Source organism: Akebia trifoliata, chromosome 2 (genome assembly GCF_017979445.1).
Source record: "Akebia trifoliata isolate Shusen 1 chromosome 2, ASM1797944v1, whole genome shotgun sequence".
Classification (NCBI taxonomy): Eukaryota; Viridiplantae; Streptophyta; class Magnoliopsida; order Ranunculales; family Lardizabalaceae; genus Akebia; species Akebia trifoliata.
Genome location: NC_141376.1, coordinates 623,029 through 643,783, shown reverse-complemented (window position 1 = coordinate 643,783; position 20,755 = coordinate 623,029). Strand labels below are relative to the sequence as shown.

At 35.9% G+C, this 20,755-nt stretch overlaps 2 protein-coding genes across 2 annotated transcripts; both read right to left on the bottom strand.

Moving 5' to 3' along the window:
• Positions 1-138: 138 nt before the first annotated feature.
• PMI1 (plastid movement impaired1) lies at positions 139-3,229 on the bottom strand. The gene has a single exon (XM_086419224.1). The coding sequence runs from the start codon at positions 2,913-2,915 to the stop codon at positions 330-332; it is 2,586 nt and encodes an 861-aa protein (XP_086275350.1). The 5' UTR covers positions 2,916-3,229; the 3' UTR covers positions 139-329.
• Positions 3,230-3,939: 710 nt separating this feature from the next.
• LOC147408534 (eukaryotic translation initiation factor 6-2) lies at positions 3,940-15,165 on the bottom strand. Its single transcript, XM_086419246.1, has 8 exons — positions 14,946-15,165; positions 14,386-14,443; positions 14,131-14,227; positions 13,951-14,036; positions 13,812-13,856; positions 11,962-12,092; positions 4,490-4,600; positions 3,940-4,395 (listed from the first exon to the last, which is right to left on the bottom strand). The coding sequence occupies exons 2-8, from the start codon at positions 14,393-14,395 to the stop codon at positions 4,138-4,140; spliced, it is 738 nt and encodes a 245-aa protein (XP_086275372.1). The 5' UTR covers positions 14,396-14,443; positions 14,946-15,165; the 3' UTR covers positions 3,940-4,137.
• Positions 15,166-20,755: the final 5,590 nt, after the last annotated feature.

The window sequence follows — 20,755 nt, the reverse complement described above, 5'->3', positions numbered from 1 at the left end:
TCAGTAAGCAATGGAGGTTTTCATTCCATTTTCAGAGAAAGACCATTATGTCGAAACTCAAAACTTTGATTCTAGATCTGTATTTCAATTGTCAAATTTGGTAATTAATTTAATTATGCTGCTAACATGCCAATGAACTGTTCTCGAATGGATGTCAAATTAACTAAATTCTGAAATTTATATATTACACATGTTTTGTACTTTTATTTACTTAATAAATTTCAGTATATAAATAAGCATCTACAACATAAGTAAACACACATCCTCAATCAAGCATTCTACTTACATATTTCTGTAAAAATGTTGCATATGAAAGTCTCACACTACTATTACTGCTTGGGGAACTTTACGTCTGGATTCCTCATCGACTTGAGCCACATATCTGCCATTATGCGTGACGAAATGCTCCATAATGAGTCAGGCCCTTTCGCCTGTATATGCTTGCCTTTCTTTCCTGCCGCCTTCCCCAATCCATATGCCACCAACCATTGCATTGCAGTTAGTCGCTGTTTCTCAGCATCCCATACATGTCGTTTCCCTCCCGCCTTGACTTTTAAACCTCCAACATGTAAACTCACCACTTTGAACTTCTCCTCATCTGCATCTTTTCCCATCGTTGTTTCCGTACGTGTGGCTTGGACCAGTACAATCACTGGACCTCCTACTGCTTCGTATCGCCTTAATGGGTCCCTCAGCTGAACAGCGACTGATAGTGTAATAGGTGCAGGAACACCCGGCTCACTTTCTGCGGTGAACACGCCACCATTTTTCAGCCAATCATCCAGTGGGACGGCCGCGTCCAACGGGTGGTGAGAATCTTTCCCAACGAGTGGAGAAATGTCAAAGGGAGCCTCCTCTTCTGCCATCTCTGCTTGAATCTTTAGAGCTTCAATTGTCATGGCTTCTATCTTTTGCATCGTGAATGCTAGAATCTCATCCACGATAACTGGATCCTCGCTTACATTCCAAATCCCTGACGATATCCTCTCTTTCCTTCCTCTACTCATAGCGGTCGCCATGTTTTTTACTGTAGCAATAGTACGAGCGGCGGTTGAGCTAGCTCCTTCTTTATTCCTCCCATGTATAATAGCCGAAGCAATTCCTTCGAAGGCTATCTGTTCAGCGGTTTTACCAATCAATTCATCTATGGGCATCGAAGATAAGATTCCGGAGCTCAGTTCTTCGAGTCCCACAGCTGCCATTCTCTGAAAGACCTCAAACCCACTCATTGATTTCTGTGGAGGAAGAATCAATGGTTTCGAGAGCTGCATCGCTAGTTTTGGAGTTTCTTTTCTTGGTACCTCGACATCGAAGGGATTAATAGCAGCTAAGTAGCCTCCATCCTTTGTTTGGACCACACTGCCCAAGCCCTTTCCAAGATCTGGAATAAAAACCTTCGATTCTGCCTCATCATCGTATTCAACTCCTTGTTTCATAGGTGGAATATCTGGTTGATCGATTTTTAATTCACCACTCTCTTCTTCCTCTAGCATCTGAAGAAACTCCTTTGTTACGGTTTCTTCCTCTGCATCCAACCTTTGTGATTCAGTTTCTTCATCTGCTTTAACCAAACTTTCATCACCCATCATGGATTCAAGAGCTTTGATCTGCTGAGCAATCGAATCAAGCTCCGATAATCTTGTCAAGTGAACTTGATCGTGCACAACTTCCTTAACGACTTCGCTTGAAACTGATCGTTCATCTACAGCTTCTTCAAATTCTCCTTCATCAATTTCGATTTTGTTGTCTTGGATCTCAACTCCCTTATCTACAACCTCAAATTCAGGAAGATCAAGATCTTCAATCTTTGATTCTTGTTCTTCGGACTTCTGAACAGACGATGGAGTTGAAGGGACGGGAGCAGGCTCATCGAGATTCAAGTCATCAATACCTTGCAAATCACCTGATGTTCCACCTTTTGAAGGTGTGAAAGGTTCCATTCTGCTTGACAGCCTTGGACTTGTAACACTGAAAGAAAATTTTGATTGCTTTCGAGCGAAAGGAGACGAAGAAGCACCACCACCTCTACCTGATTTTAATCCGTCAGCCTGACTATAAATCCCATGCCCTCCATCTTTCTCCATGATTTGAAATCCTAATTTAAGAACAAGTTCTCCTCCTCTTGCCTTTCCTGATAGATTAAAACTTGTATCCCATTGACGAACCCGTGTCCCTTCGAAGCTCTTCTCCATGGATTCTTGAATGAGAAGACTCAAATCCACGGTACTCCTTCCAAAATCAAGCTCATTAGCATCAACCGCAAACGCATAAATCACAAAGGGACGCGGTTCGAATTTCAGCTGCTTTCCATTCCCACTACTGCAATACACATGACACTTCACGAAAAGAGTCTCTTCAAAGTCTGCGGCTTCTTGTAAAACCCTGGCAGGCATTGTCTGAACTGCTCCATCTTTAGTCTCTTTCTTCCTAACACAAACAGAAAGACGAAGTCCGTTCATCGATGCTGGTAGGCCTTGGACAGTTACAACTTCAATGGAGAACAAGCAGCTCAATTTCTGCATTCCAATATGAGAAATTGCTCGAATTGGTTTCCAATTCCAAATTCCTTTCTTCTCGGTTGAACTTGCCTTAACATCCACCTTGATGTCTTGTCGAGCAGGTACCTTAGCTCGGTCATTCTTCTCATGTTCATCATCGTCGAGCTTAGGCCGGGAGCGCCACGGGGACAAGGACATGCGCCTTGACCGGGGTCTATCAGGTTTGTCCTCATTTGAAGCAGTGATGATCGGAGCAGTAGAAGAGACGGAAGGAAGTGAAGTTCGGGGGAGAACAAGGGAGTTGGTTCTTCTATTAGAGGAAGAAGTATGAGACTGGTACATTGATTGGCTCAGCGCTTCGAGTTCTTCTAATAACTGAGTATTTGAATTCCTCCTCCCTGAGTGTTCTGATGCCATTGAAGAAGTGAGAGAATCAGAAAGATAATGGTACAGTAACTAGAAGTATGGAGCTGAAGTAGAAGTTGTTGGAGAGAGAGAAGAAGATAAGAGGAGTTTGTGGGTTGGGGTTGGAATGTTATGCGGTTGAGAAACAGCCATGGATAATGCTTAGGTTGTTGGGGCTTGGAGAACCAGGAATTTGGATAGATGAAATGTAAGGAGGAGATTAGATGAACGTTGTCATCTTATTCTGGCTGCAAGTTTTCTGTTTGGACCACCAATCAGATGGAGTGCTAAAAAAGTGATAATTTGGATGGTGATGGCCTTGCATTAGAGGGTCAAGTTTTAGAAGCACTAGCATCATATTTGTGGTCCGGTACTGGGACTGATTCATCTTGGGGTTGGACAATGGTCATAGAACCAACTACTAGAAATGCTCACCAAGAAAGCAGTCCAGGCCGTTCAATACAAGGATCACCGAATGTATCGTATCATCCACAAGTTCTAGTTTCCAAAACCCAAGACATGATTACTGATTAAACCGCTTCACTCAACTGGGTTCCTTTCACAAAAACTAACGAACATGTTTCATGTTATTCATATTTATGAAAAATTCACTTTTGGATTCTATAAAACAACATTTACTTCTTTAACTTTCTTTTTTTTTTTTTTAATATGTTTTGGTTGTCTGAATGACAATTCAAACACTAGTCGAATTTTGCAAATTTATTCTCAATAGTTCGTAAAGTCTATGAGGTTCTGGTTCAGTAAATGTAACAACCACGTTGAAAATACCACACGTGATAGTGGTAATATAGTTCTGAATGAACCATCGTTGGTGTCACCAACAAACCAACATGGTGACCCAAGTTCTCAGGTTATCTCATCCCAAAAAACCTAACTTTATAAAGCTGCCATTTTTCGAAAAGATAAAAAACTCACAATTTGAGCAAAGCTTTGTTTTGTTATCTTCTCTGTATTGGTTATTTGATTCGGATATAAAAGAAATTGACAGGGGACTCCTAAAGTTATTGCAGAAAAAGAACATAAAGTACTTACCAACTTTTTATAATAAAAATTAAAGAAATCTCACCCATATATGTACAAGTTCATGATAGGCAACAAATATATGGGACAAGAAAGACTGTTTGTTCCTCTGTTCGATGCTGTCCAGTGCCTAGACACACACCTCTGGAATAGTAAAATATACCTTGTGGAGGGTCAAAGTCAAAGTAGGAATTCAAACATAGGTATCAATTAACGACTTCCTCATCTCATCAACAATCGTACTAGGCTGAGCATCCCTCAGCTTGAAGACACTCTCAATGACTGAGAGTTCTGTAGCTGTGGTGTCTGACCCACAGAATGCTGTCCAATCGTTGACAATCATACCAGCAGCAATGACTTCACTACCTCGGTTCACAGTCCCAGCCACTAGAGGGACTTGAAGGAGCGTTGAAAGTTCATCCAAGTCTTCAATGGATGTATGGGGATGGACCTATTTCAGCACAATATTTAGAAAGTAACAGGTGAAATTGAATACTAGATATGCCTCGAGACATCAGCTGTAGAAAAAGGATAGTTTTTCGTACCAATCCACCCCGGTTTGAGAAGGCACAGTAACTGCCCACAAGAATGTTTCCAGCAATCGTCTGTCTGAAAACTTCTACTCCAAGAATATCAGCAATCATCTCCTCAGTTTCCTAATCATAATCATAAAAAAGATTTCGTGAGGACCCTTCAATATCATTAACAATTTGGAGGATATTTTCACAAGTATGGGAGTACAAAAAGCAGCAACGTTCCTGACCTCTGCAAACATGGCCCACTTGTAAAAACAGTAACAGTCCTACCAAAAGATCTCTTAAACCGAAAATCAAAGCACATATCAGTAAAATTATGACAAAAAATCCAAATAAAAGTTTCTAAATTAGATGTTTCTTTACACTAATCATATTAAAAGAAGCCCTAAACAAAGTCCATTTGGATGGTACAATCATCCAATTGGGTAAGTTTATTTGGCTTGAGGAGATATCCTGGCTAGTGCCCATGCCTTTGCTAAGACCGCCAACAGGCATACATACAAGAGGCAAGAAGGGATTACCCTCATAAAGAAATATTCACAATACCGTAATGCAAAAATGATAATGTACATATTGCATTCTTCCACACCATAAAATTCAGTGAAATATACAAGCCTGCAATAACATACAAAAAATACAAATTCCACTGCTTTAAAAAAAAAAAATTAGATGTTTCAAGATTCTGTAATCATAGTAGACTTAAAGACCAGCAGTTTATGAATCTCATACTTAGCACTTAGGATGATGTTCTAGCTTAAGAAACTTGGGCCTTAAAACAACTCATCTTTTACTTCCTCCTTAATAAATAAAATTCTACTTCAACCGATGCCTTTTCAACTTCCCACTCCACATCTCTTTGTATCCATTTACAGTCTTGTCTATATTGCATGGGTTCTACTAAAAAGTGAAGAAGTTGGACACCACATTCTGGTAAGGACACTTCAAGTTCTCATTTTTTTTCCCCTTTTCTTTTCTCACTGGCAAGATACTGATTAAATTTTTGTATAAATTTAAAATCTCTCTCTCTCTCTCTCTTCTATTTGTAGACATGAGATTTCCGAGTCCGAAGATCTCTACTACTTGGATTTAGAGTTGCCACCATCTTTTTTTAGAAAAAGGGTTTGAATGGGCACCCGAATTTTTTTTTTTTTTTTTTCCTATTAGTGACTCTCGTACGATAAAGGTGTTGGTCCACCTAAGATATAGGTAAGGGAATCCATGTTAAAGGATAGGGAAGGTGTTAGGCACCCACCCTATTCCTTCCACCATAAGTGATAACCTTTAAAAATGGTCATTTTTCATTTTTATAAATTCTATGAGAAAATTTGTAGAGATGGAAAATTTGCCCCCTAAAACTTAAATGAGTTTTGTTTTGGGCCTAAATCATTGGAGTCACCTCATTATTAGAGGGACCCCATTGTGTCTAGGACTACAAGACTAACCTTTTTAATCAAAATGATCTTCCAAAACCTTAAAAAGAAGTACGGAGTAGACATAGGAGAAGGAGATGAAGATGGGAGAAAGGGGGGATCACATGGTCCTACTACACCCTACCTTGAAGCTTGTATTTTTCCTTCTTGTTCTTCTTCTTGAGTTCTTGGTGGAATTGTTTTTAATAATGCATTTTTGTTAGACTTTTGGAAAGTTGAGTAAGGGTTTAAGAGGGTTTTAAAAAGGTTGAGAGAGAGAGAAAGAAAGAGAGTTGAGGGTTTTTGAATTTTTCATAGGTGTTTGAGAGCATGTGTTTTTTGGATTTATGAGAAGGGTTTATATAGAGTTGGGGAATGATTTTTAGGGTTAAAAAGTTCAATCCTAAAAATAAATGAAAATGGCATTTTGTTTGTTTTATTTTCCTTTCGAATTTTTCAATTATATGAGGGTAGGAATAGAATGTCTTAGGATTTTAAAAGGTTGGTTATGAGAATGACATGTAGAAGGGGTATATGAGGGTATAGGATGTGATGGGGTAGAGAATATTTGAATTTTTAAATGAAAAATGGAAAAGCATGGGGAACATGAGGTGATGGGTTGAAAAATATTTAAATTGTTTAATAGAGAAGAGAGAACCATGGGGAACATGAGGTGATAGGTTGATGAATATTTAAATTTTTTAATGGAAAGGCGATGGGTAGAGGAATATTTGAATTTTTAATGAAGAGGTGATGAGAATGTAGAGTAGGGTGGTGGGTGTAGGGTGTAGAATAGGGTGGTGGGTGCATTGTGGTGGTGACATGTGTCTCTCATTGATGATCTTTGATTTTTATGGTAATCATGGATATGATTTTTGATTTTAGTAAAGGGAATGGACTTAGGGTTGGGTAGTAGTTTACGTTAGGTTGTGTTGAACTAGAATTGTTTTAGGTCTATTGAACTTAAGGGTTGGGTTGAATTGGACTTGAGGTTAGGTTAGAAATGAGGGTGAGTTTTAGAAATTACATAAACTTTATTGTGAGCTCATAAGATTATTTGAAAGCCGTACGGCCTTTGATTTGAACAAAAATGTCGAATTTTGAAGATTTAGGCCCTTAGGCCCATTGACGATTTTTTGACAAAAATGTCTTTTTTAGCCCTTTTCGAGTGGAGTCAATTCAAATTGGGGTGTCTACACTTTACGTTCTTATTGAGGAACAAGATGCAGTTTAGGCTCTTCTTGAGGAGCGAGGCACAATTTAGGCTCTTGCTAAAGAGAGATAGGACGTCTAAAACTACTCGTTGCTCATTTGTAAGAACATATACTGCATCTTACTCCCTAACATGAGCCTACACTGTATGATGCTCCTCAATAAGAACCTAAACTGCATATTGCTCTTTAGCAAGAGCCTAATCCACATTTTGCCCTCAGTAAGAGCTTAAACTGCATCTTACTCATCAGTAAAAGCCCGAATTGCATTTTTGCACATTTGTAAGAGCCTAAAACTACTCGTTGTTCATTTTAAAGAGCTTAAATTGCATCTCGCTCCTCAGTAAGAGCCTAAAACTACTCGTTGCTCATTTACATGAGCATAAACTGCATCTCACTCCTCAGTAAGAGCCTATAACTACTCGTTGCTCATTTGTAAGAACATAAACTGCATCTTGCTCTCCAACATGAGCCTAAACAGCATCTTGCTCCTCAAAAAGAGCCTAAACTACATTTTGCCTCTTTACAAAAGCCCAAACTACATCTTACTCCCCAATGAGAGCCTAAAAATGCTCGTTGCTCCTCAGTAAGAGCCTAAACTGCATATTGCTCTTTAACAAGAACCTAAACTACATCTTGCTCCTCAGTAAGAGCCTAAACTGTATCTCGCTCCTCAGTAAGAGCCTAAAACTGCTCGTTTCTCCTTTGCAAGAGCCTAAACTACATATTACTCCTTTGCAAGAACCTAAATTGTATCTTGCTCCTCAATAAGAGCCTAAACTACATATTGTTCTTTATCGCATGAGTATAAACTGCACGATATTTTTAGCTTGTAAAAAAAATCGATGCAAAAGGAATTTTGATCTCTTTTAGATTTCACAAGACGTCAAATCATTTTTATCGAAACACACTTTGACTGCAAATCTCATCTCCACTTTTCACAATCGATTCAATTCCTATTAGACTCCTAGCCCAGGAGACCGTCTTATTTATAGCAGATTCCATCCCTATCATACTCAAAGTTTAGGAGGATTTCCAACCGCTACAATCAGAGAGTTATGGTAAGTTTGAAAGACTCATTAGCGTAGACCTATTAAAGGATCATCACAATCCCATGTTACTCCAAAAAGTTTTATTATTTGAAAGTATCTCATTTTAAAAAAAAACAAAAATCAAAAATAAAAAAATTCAAAAAAATCATTTTCGACTTGCACTTCAAATTCAATTTGTCAGAACAAGGCCAAAAACACCAAAATTTCAAAAATCATCCAACTTTTAACAAAATCCAAAATTTCAAACGAGCTATGTGCCATGAGATCGAGGAATTTAAAGGCCAGCCCTATCAGACTACGTGCTTGGGTAGTCACTTTCTACAACAACAAAAAAAAAATTATCAATTCATGCGATGTTTCAAAATCGTGTTTTAACGAATTTTCAAGGCCTATAGAAACATGGGTTATGTCTATTCTTTATACGCAACTCCTGCAAAGAGTGTCAGCTGTATACACCCCAATTTGAACGGGCCCAACTTAAAAAGGGCTAAAAGACATATATTTGTCAAGAAATCGTCAATAGGGCCTAAAGGCCCAAATCTTCAAAATTCAATATTTTTGTTCAAATTAAAGGTCGTAGGACTTTCATATAGTCTTATGGGCCTATAATAAAACTTGCGTAATTTCTAAAATCCACCCTCATTTTTAACCTAATCTTAAATCCAAGTCCAACCCAATCAAAAAGCCCAATAGACCTAAACCAATTTCAATGTAACCCAACCTAAACTACTATCCAATCCTAAGCCCAAGTCCCCTACTTAAACCAAAATCATACCAATGATTACAACCAATCACCATAAAAATCAAAGATCATCAATGCGGGACGCATGTCATAATCACAATACACCCACCACCTTACTCTACATCCTCATCACCTCTCCATTAAAAATGCAAATATTCCTCCACCCATCACATCTCTATTACAAATTCAAATATTACTCCACCAATCACCTCTCCATTAAAAAATTCAAATATTCATCAACCCATCATCTCATGTTCCCCATTTTCTCTCTTCTCCATTAAATAATTCAAATATTCATCAACCCATTACCTTATATTCCCCATGCTTTTCTCTTCTCCATTAAACAATTCAAATATTCCTCAACCCATCACCTCATGCTTCCTATGCTTCTCTTTTCCATTTAAAAATTCAAATATTCTATACCACGTCACATTTTGTCTCCCAAGCCTCTCAACTCTCAATAAAAAATTTTAAACACCATCCACATCTTATACTTCATGTCTCCTTTCCACATGTCATTTTCACAACCAACCTCTCAAAATCCTAAGACAAATTTCATTCCTACCCTCATACAATTGAAAAATTCAAAAGAAAAATAAAACAAACAAAACGTCATTTCCATTTGTTTTTTGAGTTGAACCCTTTTACCCCTAAAATCATCCCTCAACTCTATATAAACCCCCTCTTCTCACAAATCCAAAACATGTTCTCAACTCCCCTCAAAAGTCTAAAAATTCTCCTCAACTCTCTATATCTTCTCTTCTCCAAAAATCTAACACAAATACATGATCAAGAACAATTCTACCAAAAACTCAACAGAAATAACAAAAACTTCAAGACAAGTGTAAAGTAGGAACTTTTATTTTATTTCTTCCCTCTTCTACCTCTTTCTCCACCTCTTTAATTTTGGTTTAATAACTCCACCTCCATTAAAATATAAGTCATTGTGTCCTAGTTATAATGAGGTCCCTCTTTTAAGGAGGTGAGCCCTACAACTTAGGCCCTAAATCAAGATCCCTTAAAATTTAAGGGACAAAGTTTCATTTGCAATAATTTTTCTTAGATTTTCTAAAAAATGAAAAATGACCAATACATAGGTTACTACTAAATGTGGAAGAAATATGGTGCCTAACACCTTCCCCATTTCCTAAAATGGATCCCCTTACCTAGATCTTAGGTAGACCAACACCTTTATCCGTATGAGAGTCATTACAAATAAAAACAATTTTTCAAAATTATCTTCCAAATGCCCATTTACACCCTATTCTAAAAAAGAATGGTGGTGACTCTAAATCCAAGTACAAATTGGGTTTTTAACGAAAAATCTGTCTACAGCTTGGCGACTCCATTGAAAATTTAAAATCCGAAGATCTCTACTATTTCGATTGGAGTCGCCACTATTCTTTTTTAGAAAAAAATGTATGAATAAGCACACGAAAAAAAAAAAATTCTTTGTTAGTGACTCATGTACGAATAAGAGTATTGGTCCACCTAAGATCTAGGTAAGGGGGTTCATGTTAAAGGATAGGAAAGGTGTTAGGCACCCTATTCCTTCCACCATAGGTAGTAGCCTTTAAAAATGATCATTTTTCACTTTTATAAATTCTAAGAGAGAAAATTGGTAGATATGAAAATTTTGAACCCTCTATCTTAAAGGGGTTTTGTTTTGGGCCTAAATCATGGGGTCACCTCATTATGAGAGGTACCCCATAGTGTCTAAGCCTACAAGACTAACCTTTTTAATCGAAATGGTCTTCCAAAACCCAAAAAAAAGAAGTGAGTAAACATAAAAGAAGGAGATGAAGATGGAAGAGAGGGGATTACATGGTCGTACTACACCCTACCTTGAAGCTTGTATTCTTCCTTCTTGTTCTTCTTCTCGAGACCTTGATAAAATTATTCTTGATGAAATATTTTTGTTAGACTTTTGAAAAGTTGAGTAAGGGTTTAAGAGGGTTTAAAGAGGCTGGAAGAGTTGAAGAGGGTTTTTGAATTTTTCATAAAGGTTTGAGAGCATGTATTTTTCGGATTTGTGAGAAAAGGAGGCTTATATAGAGTTGGAGGATGATTTTTAGGGGTAAAAGAATTCAACCCTAAAAATAAATGGAAATGACATTTTGTTTGTCTTATTTTCCTATTGAATTTTCCGATTATATGAGGGTAAGAATGGTATTTGCCAAGATTCTAAGAGGTTGATTTAATAGAGAAGAGAGAAGCATGGGGAACATGAAGTGATGAGTTGATGAATATTTGAATTTTTTAATGGAGAGGTGATGGGTGGAGGAATATATGAATTTTTATTTGAGAGGTGATGAAGGTGTAGAGTAGGGTGGTGGATGCATTGTGGTGGTGACATGAATCCCTCATTGATGATATTTGATTTTCATGGTGATTGGTTGTGATTATGGGTATGATTTCGGCTTGAGTAGGGGGTCTGGGCTTAGGATTGGGAAGTAGTTTAGGTTTTTGTTGCATTAGAATTGGTTTAGATTTGTTGAGTTGGGTCGGACTTAGTGAGGACTTGCGCTTGAGGTTAGGTTAAAAATGAGGGTGGGTTTTAGAAATTACGTAAGATTTATTGTGGGCCCATAAGACTATTTGGAAGTCCTACGACCCTTGATTTGAACAAAAATATAGAATTTTGACTATTTGGACCCTTAGGCTCGTTGATGATTTTTTGACAAAAATATGTCTTCTTTTAACCCTTTTCGAATGGGGCTCATTGAAATTGGGATGTCTACACTACTAAAACAAATAAATGACTAAATTACTAATTTAGTTTTTCTTTTTTTTTTAAACATAACCCAGGATAGAGTTGATGGGTGAAATAGACTTTATGTTTCCAATCTCAGTAATTAGGATAAGGCGTAGATTATGATAATTTTTTGGACTAGGGATAATTTATTTGCTCGTACAAGGCAGGTCATCTCGACTGCCCAGTTTATGTGTGTATATTCCTTTTCTTTATTATTAATATATAAAAAATTATCTCTAAACGCATGCACGCATGAACAAAAAGCACACAAGCACAAAAAAAAAGGAAGCAACCAAAAAGAAGCGAGTTTACCCTGTCAAGATCAGTATGTGTAAGAGCAACATGATCATTGCAAGCTATGCAGTTCCCCAAAGCGGACAGTCTCTCCTCAATGCGCTGAACAACAACTTGATCAGGTAAACTGTTCCTCAAGTGTTGAAGCTCTGTAATAAAATAAATGAAAATTCAAAAAATAAAAGAATTAAGGATGTTATAGTATAAGAGAAAAACCAACTAAAAGAAATTCATGTGAATTCATAACTTTAAACTAGAAGCAAACACCATTGATGGCAAAACAGAGTAACGAATTATTAGTCAAACCAGAATAACAAAGACGGAGGATAGATAAATTTTCTACTCATTACATGCAACAAAACACAATTGGCAGAAAAAATGAAGCCATTAATGAAACGGAATACGAATCACCCAAAACGATCTATGTCTACACACAAGCTAGCATCATAAACATTCCCATCCTTACTCTAGGTTTTAACAAAAAGACTGGAACAGGGAATCAAACATAACTTTAAACTAGAAGCAAACACCATTGATTGCAAAACAGAGTTGCACATTGTTAGTCAAACCAGAATAGCAAAGACGGAAGAAAAGACAAATTTTCTACTCGTTACATGCATCAAAACACAATTGGCATAAAAAATGAAGCCATTAATGAAAAGGAATATGAATCACCCAAAAAGATCTATGTCTACACACAAGCTACCATCACAAACATTCCCAGCATTTCTCCAGGTTTTAACAAAAAGACTGGAACAGGGAATCAAACACAATATTTCCAGGAATTAACAAAATCATGGGAAATTTATCAACTATTTCAGATCAGACATATTGATAAAATAAATCCCCTTCCAAAGGGTTGTCTAGGACCCAAAAAATAAGATCAACAATTAAAACTAATCCTTAATCATTCACCAAAGATTCTCATAAGAGGCCTCTAGAGCTTGGAGGACATCATAACCATTCAACGGAATCTTGGACAACATTCAAATGAACCACAACCCAACGAGAGATGGACCAAATGGCAGGACAAGTGGCAGAACACGTATCACTGCTATGATTTTGAAACAGAATCTCATTCCCAACTGGTTCTACCCACTTATTATTAGTGAACCTAGGAAGCACAATGGCAATGCCCCTCCTTAATATGCTTAGCTCCCTAGCCATCAGAAATTGTTTCCCAATCCCTTTGATATACTAGCTTAGGTACCAGTAAGACAGACAGACAGAAGTATCACCTATTTATATTGCACAACTAAATAACTCACAGACAGTGAGAAACAACAGGGTGTTCCAGAGAAAGGAAAACAATTCACAGACGGTGTATATTGAGATCTTAGGGCTGCTGTTTTTGTGGGCTAAGCTAAGCAAGGACTTCTCCGGGGTTTCTTTTGCAGATTTTGTGTTTAGATGGGAGAGTTTATGTAAGTCGTACATTTGTTTTGGTAGTTTCTTGTTTTTTTCCTCTTTTTCTTTCTGTTTTTTGGGTAAGTCCTTGGGGGCTATCTCGGCCTCCTTTGATATTTATAAAATCGTTAGACTTATCAAAAAAAAATATGGCACAACTAACAAGGTCAACTCTACCAACACTGGAAATATTTACACAATCAAACAGATAGAAAAAAAAAATGCTACCCAAATAGGTGCATGATAACAGTTACTATACAATGGCACACTCAACAATTTAATTTGTAGTCACTAAAGCAAAATTGGCATGTACCCGACAGAACAAAACTCAAGGTTATATATATATATATATATATATATATATATATATATATAATATATATATATATATATATATATATATATTTTGATAAATAACAAACAACAATATCTCCATCTATAGAAGAACTAATTTCAGTTACCTTGATCAGTTGTATTGTGTGGCACAAGCAGCCCATTTTTGTTTCCTGCCATAAGAAGCAAAAGAAAAGATTATGAAAGCTATAATGGAACGGAAGTCATCTTTACAAACTCTAACCAAAGCAACCTTATAGTTCTTACCAGCACATAGCCTTCCAATTATTCTAGTGCCTGCTATCGATGTTTTAACCACAGGGATAACATCTGCAAGCTCAGATTCAAATGTGCTATGGAAAACCCAATTAAAAAAAAAAAACCCATCAGCATCTTCTTCTTATTAACAAAAACAAGAATGATAGAAAGCAAAGATCACTCAATCACCTATAAAAGTTTTCTGATCCTCCAATTGCGACCAAACAGTATGCATTGGTCAGCTTTGAGAAGACACCAACTTCACAAGAGTTCTCAAACTGAAGACCTGCGTGGATTCATAAGTTATAACAAACAAACAAAAAAACAGATTTTGGTATCAACACCCGTATAATATGCAAACGGTCCCTATAATCGACCCAATGATGGTGCACAGTGGGATTATTTTGTATTTAAAAAACAATCAGAAATAGACTGAAAACTTACGGGTTGCCATTAGAAGATGATGAAATGTGCACACTCAAACAGCTGCAAACTACAGGACCTGTGGCGAACAATTAAGCATACAAGATTAGAGTGCAAAGTAACAAATTATAAAGCATCCCCGAGATGACGAAGAAGATATAGAACTACAAGAACTCAGTTCGATTGATTAAAAAGCCAACATTTTTCCAACAATGGGCATCTAATAAATAAAAATGCCCATCTAATTTTCTCAAAAAACTTAATGGAAACGCTAACTAATCAGAAAACGAAGGGTTTCGGATTGTAACATCAAGGGCGTGTTTCGATCGCCATTTTTGCAGTAATTTATGAGCTTGCTGTTATGCTCAGGAATGGTGATTCGAACAGGCCATTAAACTCTTCTAGTCGAGATCGATTATCAATCTATAAACAGGTAATCTATCCAAACCCTAACAGACTAAGACAATCTAGAAAAAAAATTCTAACTGCGATTCCTTTAGAACCAGTTTCAATTGCATCTCCAGATTCATGCTTTCTTCACCGAACTTGTGAAACCCTATGTCGGAAACTACATTCAGTACCTGTGAGAATTTCGAAAACTCTTGTGAAAATTCGCTTCAACTTCAAACGAAATCGCCGATTAGGGTTTTAAAGGATACTGTTACTTTGACACAATGCGTCTTTCGCTAGGTTAGGGTTTCTTGGGAGACACGTAGATAGACCCGGACTACTGGCGATCCAATAGGGGAGCTTTGCACTGAATCGAGTCCCAGACACCATGGTGTCTTTATTTCATTGGTTGATAGGTAAGGCGGCTTTCAAATAAGCACATGGGTGGAGTTAGTAAGGGGCAATTGCTCCCTCAGAACTTTCGACGCTCCTATATTTTCAATTAATTACAATCCCCAATTGTCCCACTCTCTCGAAACCATAATGATAACCTGACTTCCAAATAGCATACTCAACTGACGTGTAATGTGTATATAACCATAGATTTTTCATTATGTATCTCGAAGAAAAAAATCTATGATTCTCTCCACATGCCACGTCAGTTGAATATGTTCTGTTTAAGTGAGGTTATCACGACTCCAATTAAAATCTTTTTACTAGTTTACAAGTCGCCCTGCCCGCCACCCATGACCCATCACTGATATCTTACTTAAATAACTGATCAGCAATTTTAAGTCCAATCCTTTCTTAAGTCAAAACTTGAGGCTCAAGAAACTAACTGGGGAGTTAAAAGGCTTTTTTTTATTTTTATTTTTTCAATTTCAAATGATTAAAGTATTAAATTGCAATAAACAAATCACTAATGATATTCTGACTCAAAAATTTTCACTCGATCTGTACTCAGCTGACATGGCAAGGGCACATAACCATTCATCATTTTCTTGTGTATCTCGAAGAAAAAGATTTATGAATTTATGCTCTTGCCACGTCATTCGTGTACCAAAAAAAAAATCACGACTCTAAACGTATTATGACAAAAGGTGATATACTTGTATTATTAGGAAAAAGTAATTTTTCCCATCATCAACTTTTAAATTTTTTCTAATGATTAAGGTATAAAATTGTAAAATTTGTATCATGAAAAAACAATGATATCCTCTCATTATTGGAAAAAATATTTGTTTTTCCATCATCACTAAATCCAAATGTTCAAAGTCAATGGATGTAATTATTTTTTCAAGGAATAAAAAAATTGATTGATATAAACATTTCACCTTATGAAAGTTACATGGCAGGATAACCTTAATAATTGTATGATTTCTTAATTTCCAATTTTTTAGTCTTTAAAAGGCTGTATATGAAGGCCTTTATGAGATGAGTATTTTCTAGTAAGCATGATGGCATTGACACTTATAAATTTAGAAGAAGAAAAAAAATGAGAGATCATTAGTGCAAATGTAATAAATTCGACATTGTAGATATTGGTTTTATGCACGAAATTGAGAAGTTCTGAGTCTTGTGTGGTTGTTTGGGTTTGTTGGGGGGCTTTTTTTGTGTCGAGCGATTCACACTTTCATGGTTTTGTAATATGGTCCTACTAGTTTGAAGTACAGAATACAAACTTGTATTTTAATTTGTAAAATTTAATTTTAAATAAAATCTATTAAAAAATTTCTTCTACAACATAAGATTTGGCCCTAGACAAAGTGAAATGGGAAGCATGATTCATTTAGCCAGATTACAGAACTTTCATATAAGACTCCATTGGTGTTGTTATTGCATAACGATTTTATTTGTATCTCCATTAACACCATTGACTTGTTGAATTTCTTTTCTTGTAATTGTGGTATATTGGATTTTCTTCTCTTTCTCTCTTTTATTTTGTTTTATTGTGGCATACAAAGAACCATGGTTGAATAATATTAGAAAGTGAAAATATAGGTAAACAACAATGTTATCACATTTACTAAAAGAAATGAAGACATTATATAAGCCAGGAGCATTCATTATTATGTTATTCAAGAGGTTGAATTTGTGAACGAAAATAAGGATTTTTAAGTCATTTTCCATTAATTTATAAGAAAAGACGAAGGTCAAGAGTCATGTAATATAACCTATTTAAATATATAAAGAGGCCTTTTGTATATATATATATTCTCCTTAGACTTTTCTAGACTTGATCGAGGGTTGAGGCCTCAATGAAGTATCAACATGAATTAGGATTTGGGGATCATAGTCCTTCTATGAGAAAAGAAAAAGAAAAAAAAGCAAAATAATTTGAGTAGTTCTATGCTACTAGTATGGAAAAATGATCAAACTTTATTTAGAAATTAATAACAAAAAAATTATTGAATCTAATAAAATTATAGAAAAAAAATCCATGGTTTTTTGTGCACTACCATGTCAGTACAATGTTGAGCGGAATGTCTAACAAAGTTGGTCTACAATGACCCAAAAACAAAAAAAATTAGTTCCTAAGTATACACGTTTTCTTAGAAGTACATTTATAATTTCTCCCTTAGGAATCCCTAACATCCCACCAACCATGTTGCTTGTATTTTTCAAATTGTATTAAGAATGATTGTGTAGGACATTGCATTAGACACTAAACTAATGTGAAGGTGTGTATAGAATCATAGATATTTTTACCTCATGTCTTGAGAAAAGCATATATGAATAGGACTGCAACTTGGGCAGGTTGGAGGGTAAACCCAAATTACAAAATCCTTAAACCGGAGCTCAACTGAACCTAACGATCTGGCCTAAGCTCACTAACCCAAGTTCAACCTAAGGTTAATCTTCTAAAATCAAGTTGAGCTTGGGCTAATTCGAGTTAGAGAATTTTTTATGGTTTCGTCAGGTTGGACTCATTGAATAACTCTAATTTCATCTTGATTAGTAAATAAAGACAACATACAACCTTTAATTAATCCATCATTGAAGAAATACTTAGATAAAACATATTAAACCAAAAGTCACATTAATAATATCCAACTATTGTCCACAAAGCCATAATAATATGGTGGAATAAAAAAAAAATTATAACTAAAATAAGAATATTTATATGGTGGAATATAAAAAAAAAAATTATAACTAAAATAACAATATTTACATATTAGTATATAACATCAAATTTGGATTGTTCAAACCCTCAACCTTAATCTAAATTGAGATATTTGAACCCAGCTTGACTCATCTTCTACACAACACAGCCTAGGCACTTCAATCAATTGGGTTGAGTTAGGGTTAAGTTCACATTAGTCAGTTAAGATTGCATCCCTATCTATGATTTTGTGCACACTTCCACATCGACTCAATGTGTAATGCAATCACGGCAACATTTTCCTTTTCAAAAGAAGAAAATTGTCAACTTTGACCTAGTCATTACTCCCTGTGGTCACACACCAATCGTCTTGAAAAGTCAATTGTGATCATGTCACGTGGATCCCGTATCTGATTTTCAAAGTTAACGTCCACTGCTGAGCGAAGCCATTTTTCTTTGACTATTATTCTCACTAAATTTCCATCTCCACTTACAAATAAATTTTATGAGAAATCACTAATCCTGGAATGTGTTCGACTTTAATGTGAGGGCTTTAACACTTTTGCTTCCAATTTTGGTCTGAAGTTCTACGATTGCTGTGTTGGAATAGGGGACACGTGTTCACGTGTTGATTTCCTTCTCATCATTTTTCATGTAATTTTGATGCAAACGGCTCTCATCAAACTAGAACTCTCGTGGAACCCACGTGAATAGCTGGAAGATCACGACAAAGATGCAGTTGAATTTGCATTAAAGTGGTCTATTGGTACAAAGACATACACTGCTAGATCTGGGTCCCAAAGGTGTCAACTTTGAACAGTTTGACACACTACGGATTATTGAACAATACAGGTAACCTTCAATTTCAATACTATATTAATATAATAATTGAGGAATAATTCTAGTTTCAAACCACGTTTGAGGCTAAACATCAAACCTATGACCGAGATTGAAAAATATTTGCTTGGTTCTTAAAATTAAGTGAATCCCTATGACCCACGTGACATACTCAATCAACACCTATGATGTGATAGACTTGAAAATAGTAGATTGACTTTTCTTCGGATACAAAACTGCACTTTTTTATGGAGAACCATAGTTCTGTATTTCAAAGAGAGTAAATCTACAATTTTCAAGCCTATCACATCAAGGGTATCAATTAAGTATACCATGAGGATAAGTCAGATTATCACAATTCTTTGCTCAATCCAACTTTGGATGGTACTTCAAAGAAAAATCTTTAAATCAATGTGACTCAAGGCGCTTACATTCACTTCCAAAATTTGAATCCATATTTAACCTATTAGATGACTACGAACTCTTATTTAAATCAAGGCAACTGACTCAGACTTGCCTCTACCTATTGTGAGCACATGGAATTCGATTATTAATTGTTTTAATTGACCTAGGAAGCCATTGTAGAATTCCTTAAATACTTACAACAACCACAACTGTCAACTACTGTTCCCACCTTGTAAAAATCGTCATTTTTAGCCTACATGCATCGTCTTCCTCAAACACTACACCTGACCCACCATATATGTCTTTGTCATGCTTTAAATTATCATTGAACAAAACCTACTCCACTAAAACCTTAAACTATCTCAAATCAAGTTCTTTACGTTCATCATCTATCAACGACTTGACCCTTGAGAAAGTCTTGAGCTCGATATTGTAATAGGTTTTTATTTTATTTTATGGGTAAGTTAGACTTGAACCCACGACCTCAAAGTTGGTTTGCAATGTGTCAAACCAATTGAGCTATGGGTATGAGCCCTTGTTGTGATAGTTTGCCAACAATTACTTATAATCTTTCAAAGAAAATGATAACAACTCCCTTTAATTTAAATATTTTAATTCCTTCAATCTTCCAACCTCAGGAATTGGATTGGAATTTTGTAGTGGATAAGGGATACTTTCCGAAGATAATCCAAAGATTTTCACAAAAGGTTGAAGAGCTTGAAAATTATAGGTTAATGAATATTAAAAAAAACTCACCTAAAAAATGGTAGAGTTGAAGATAATAGTTTTTTTTTGTTTTTTTTTGGGCGGGGGGGGGGGGGGGGGGGGGGATATGGTTAAGGATTTTTGGCAAAGGTTGAAGATATTGTCATTTCATCATTTTTTTTTTCTAGTGTCTGACAAAAGACTCTAGTCAAGAGTGGTGTACTAGTTTGAAAACACAAGGGGTATTTTAAATATTCACTAAAACTTGGAGGGGTATGTCTACATCATCCAAAACAAATGCATTAGTTTTGTTACAAAAAGCCACATTAAACTTATCATATCACATAGAAGGTAATTAATTAAAGAGTTGTGATAATTTGACTCAAAAGAATGTACTCGATCTGTACGGAATTGGCATGGCAAGTGTACATAATCATAGATTGTTTTCTTCGGGTACATAAGGAAAAAAGATCTATGTTTCTGTGCACTTTTCACATCAACTGCGTACAAACCACATATGTTCTAAGGAGTCATTTTATCATTAGTTCTAATTGAAAGTACATATAATATTTTTGAATATTATAAAAATCATTATTTTTATATAACGCAGGGTTTCCACATCTCACTTGGAATGTGGTCTAATCCCTATGATTGCACTCCCTGACCCTACATAATTCACTACAAAAATTTCCTCTGATAGTCATATGAATCCTGATTTTAAATCTTGTCCTCGTCCTCTGAATCATCCTATTCTTTAAGGCAACTAGATGAGATCGTCCATCACATTGACGTGTCCAAGATCGAAGATGACTTATTCAAGACATTTTCATTGGTGGAGTTTATGAAATCTTAGCCAAGTCAACCATATTTTCGATTTGTTATTTTATATAAAATAATAAATTATCTTGATAATATGACTCACCAGGTGGCATACTCCAATGACTCCATGAC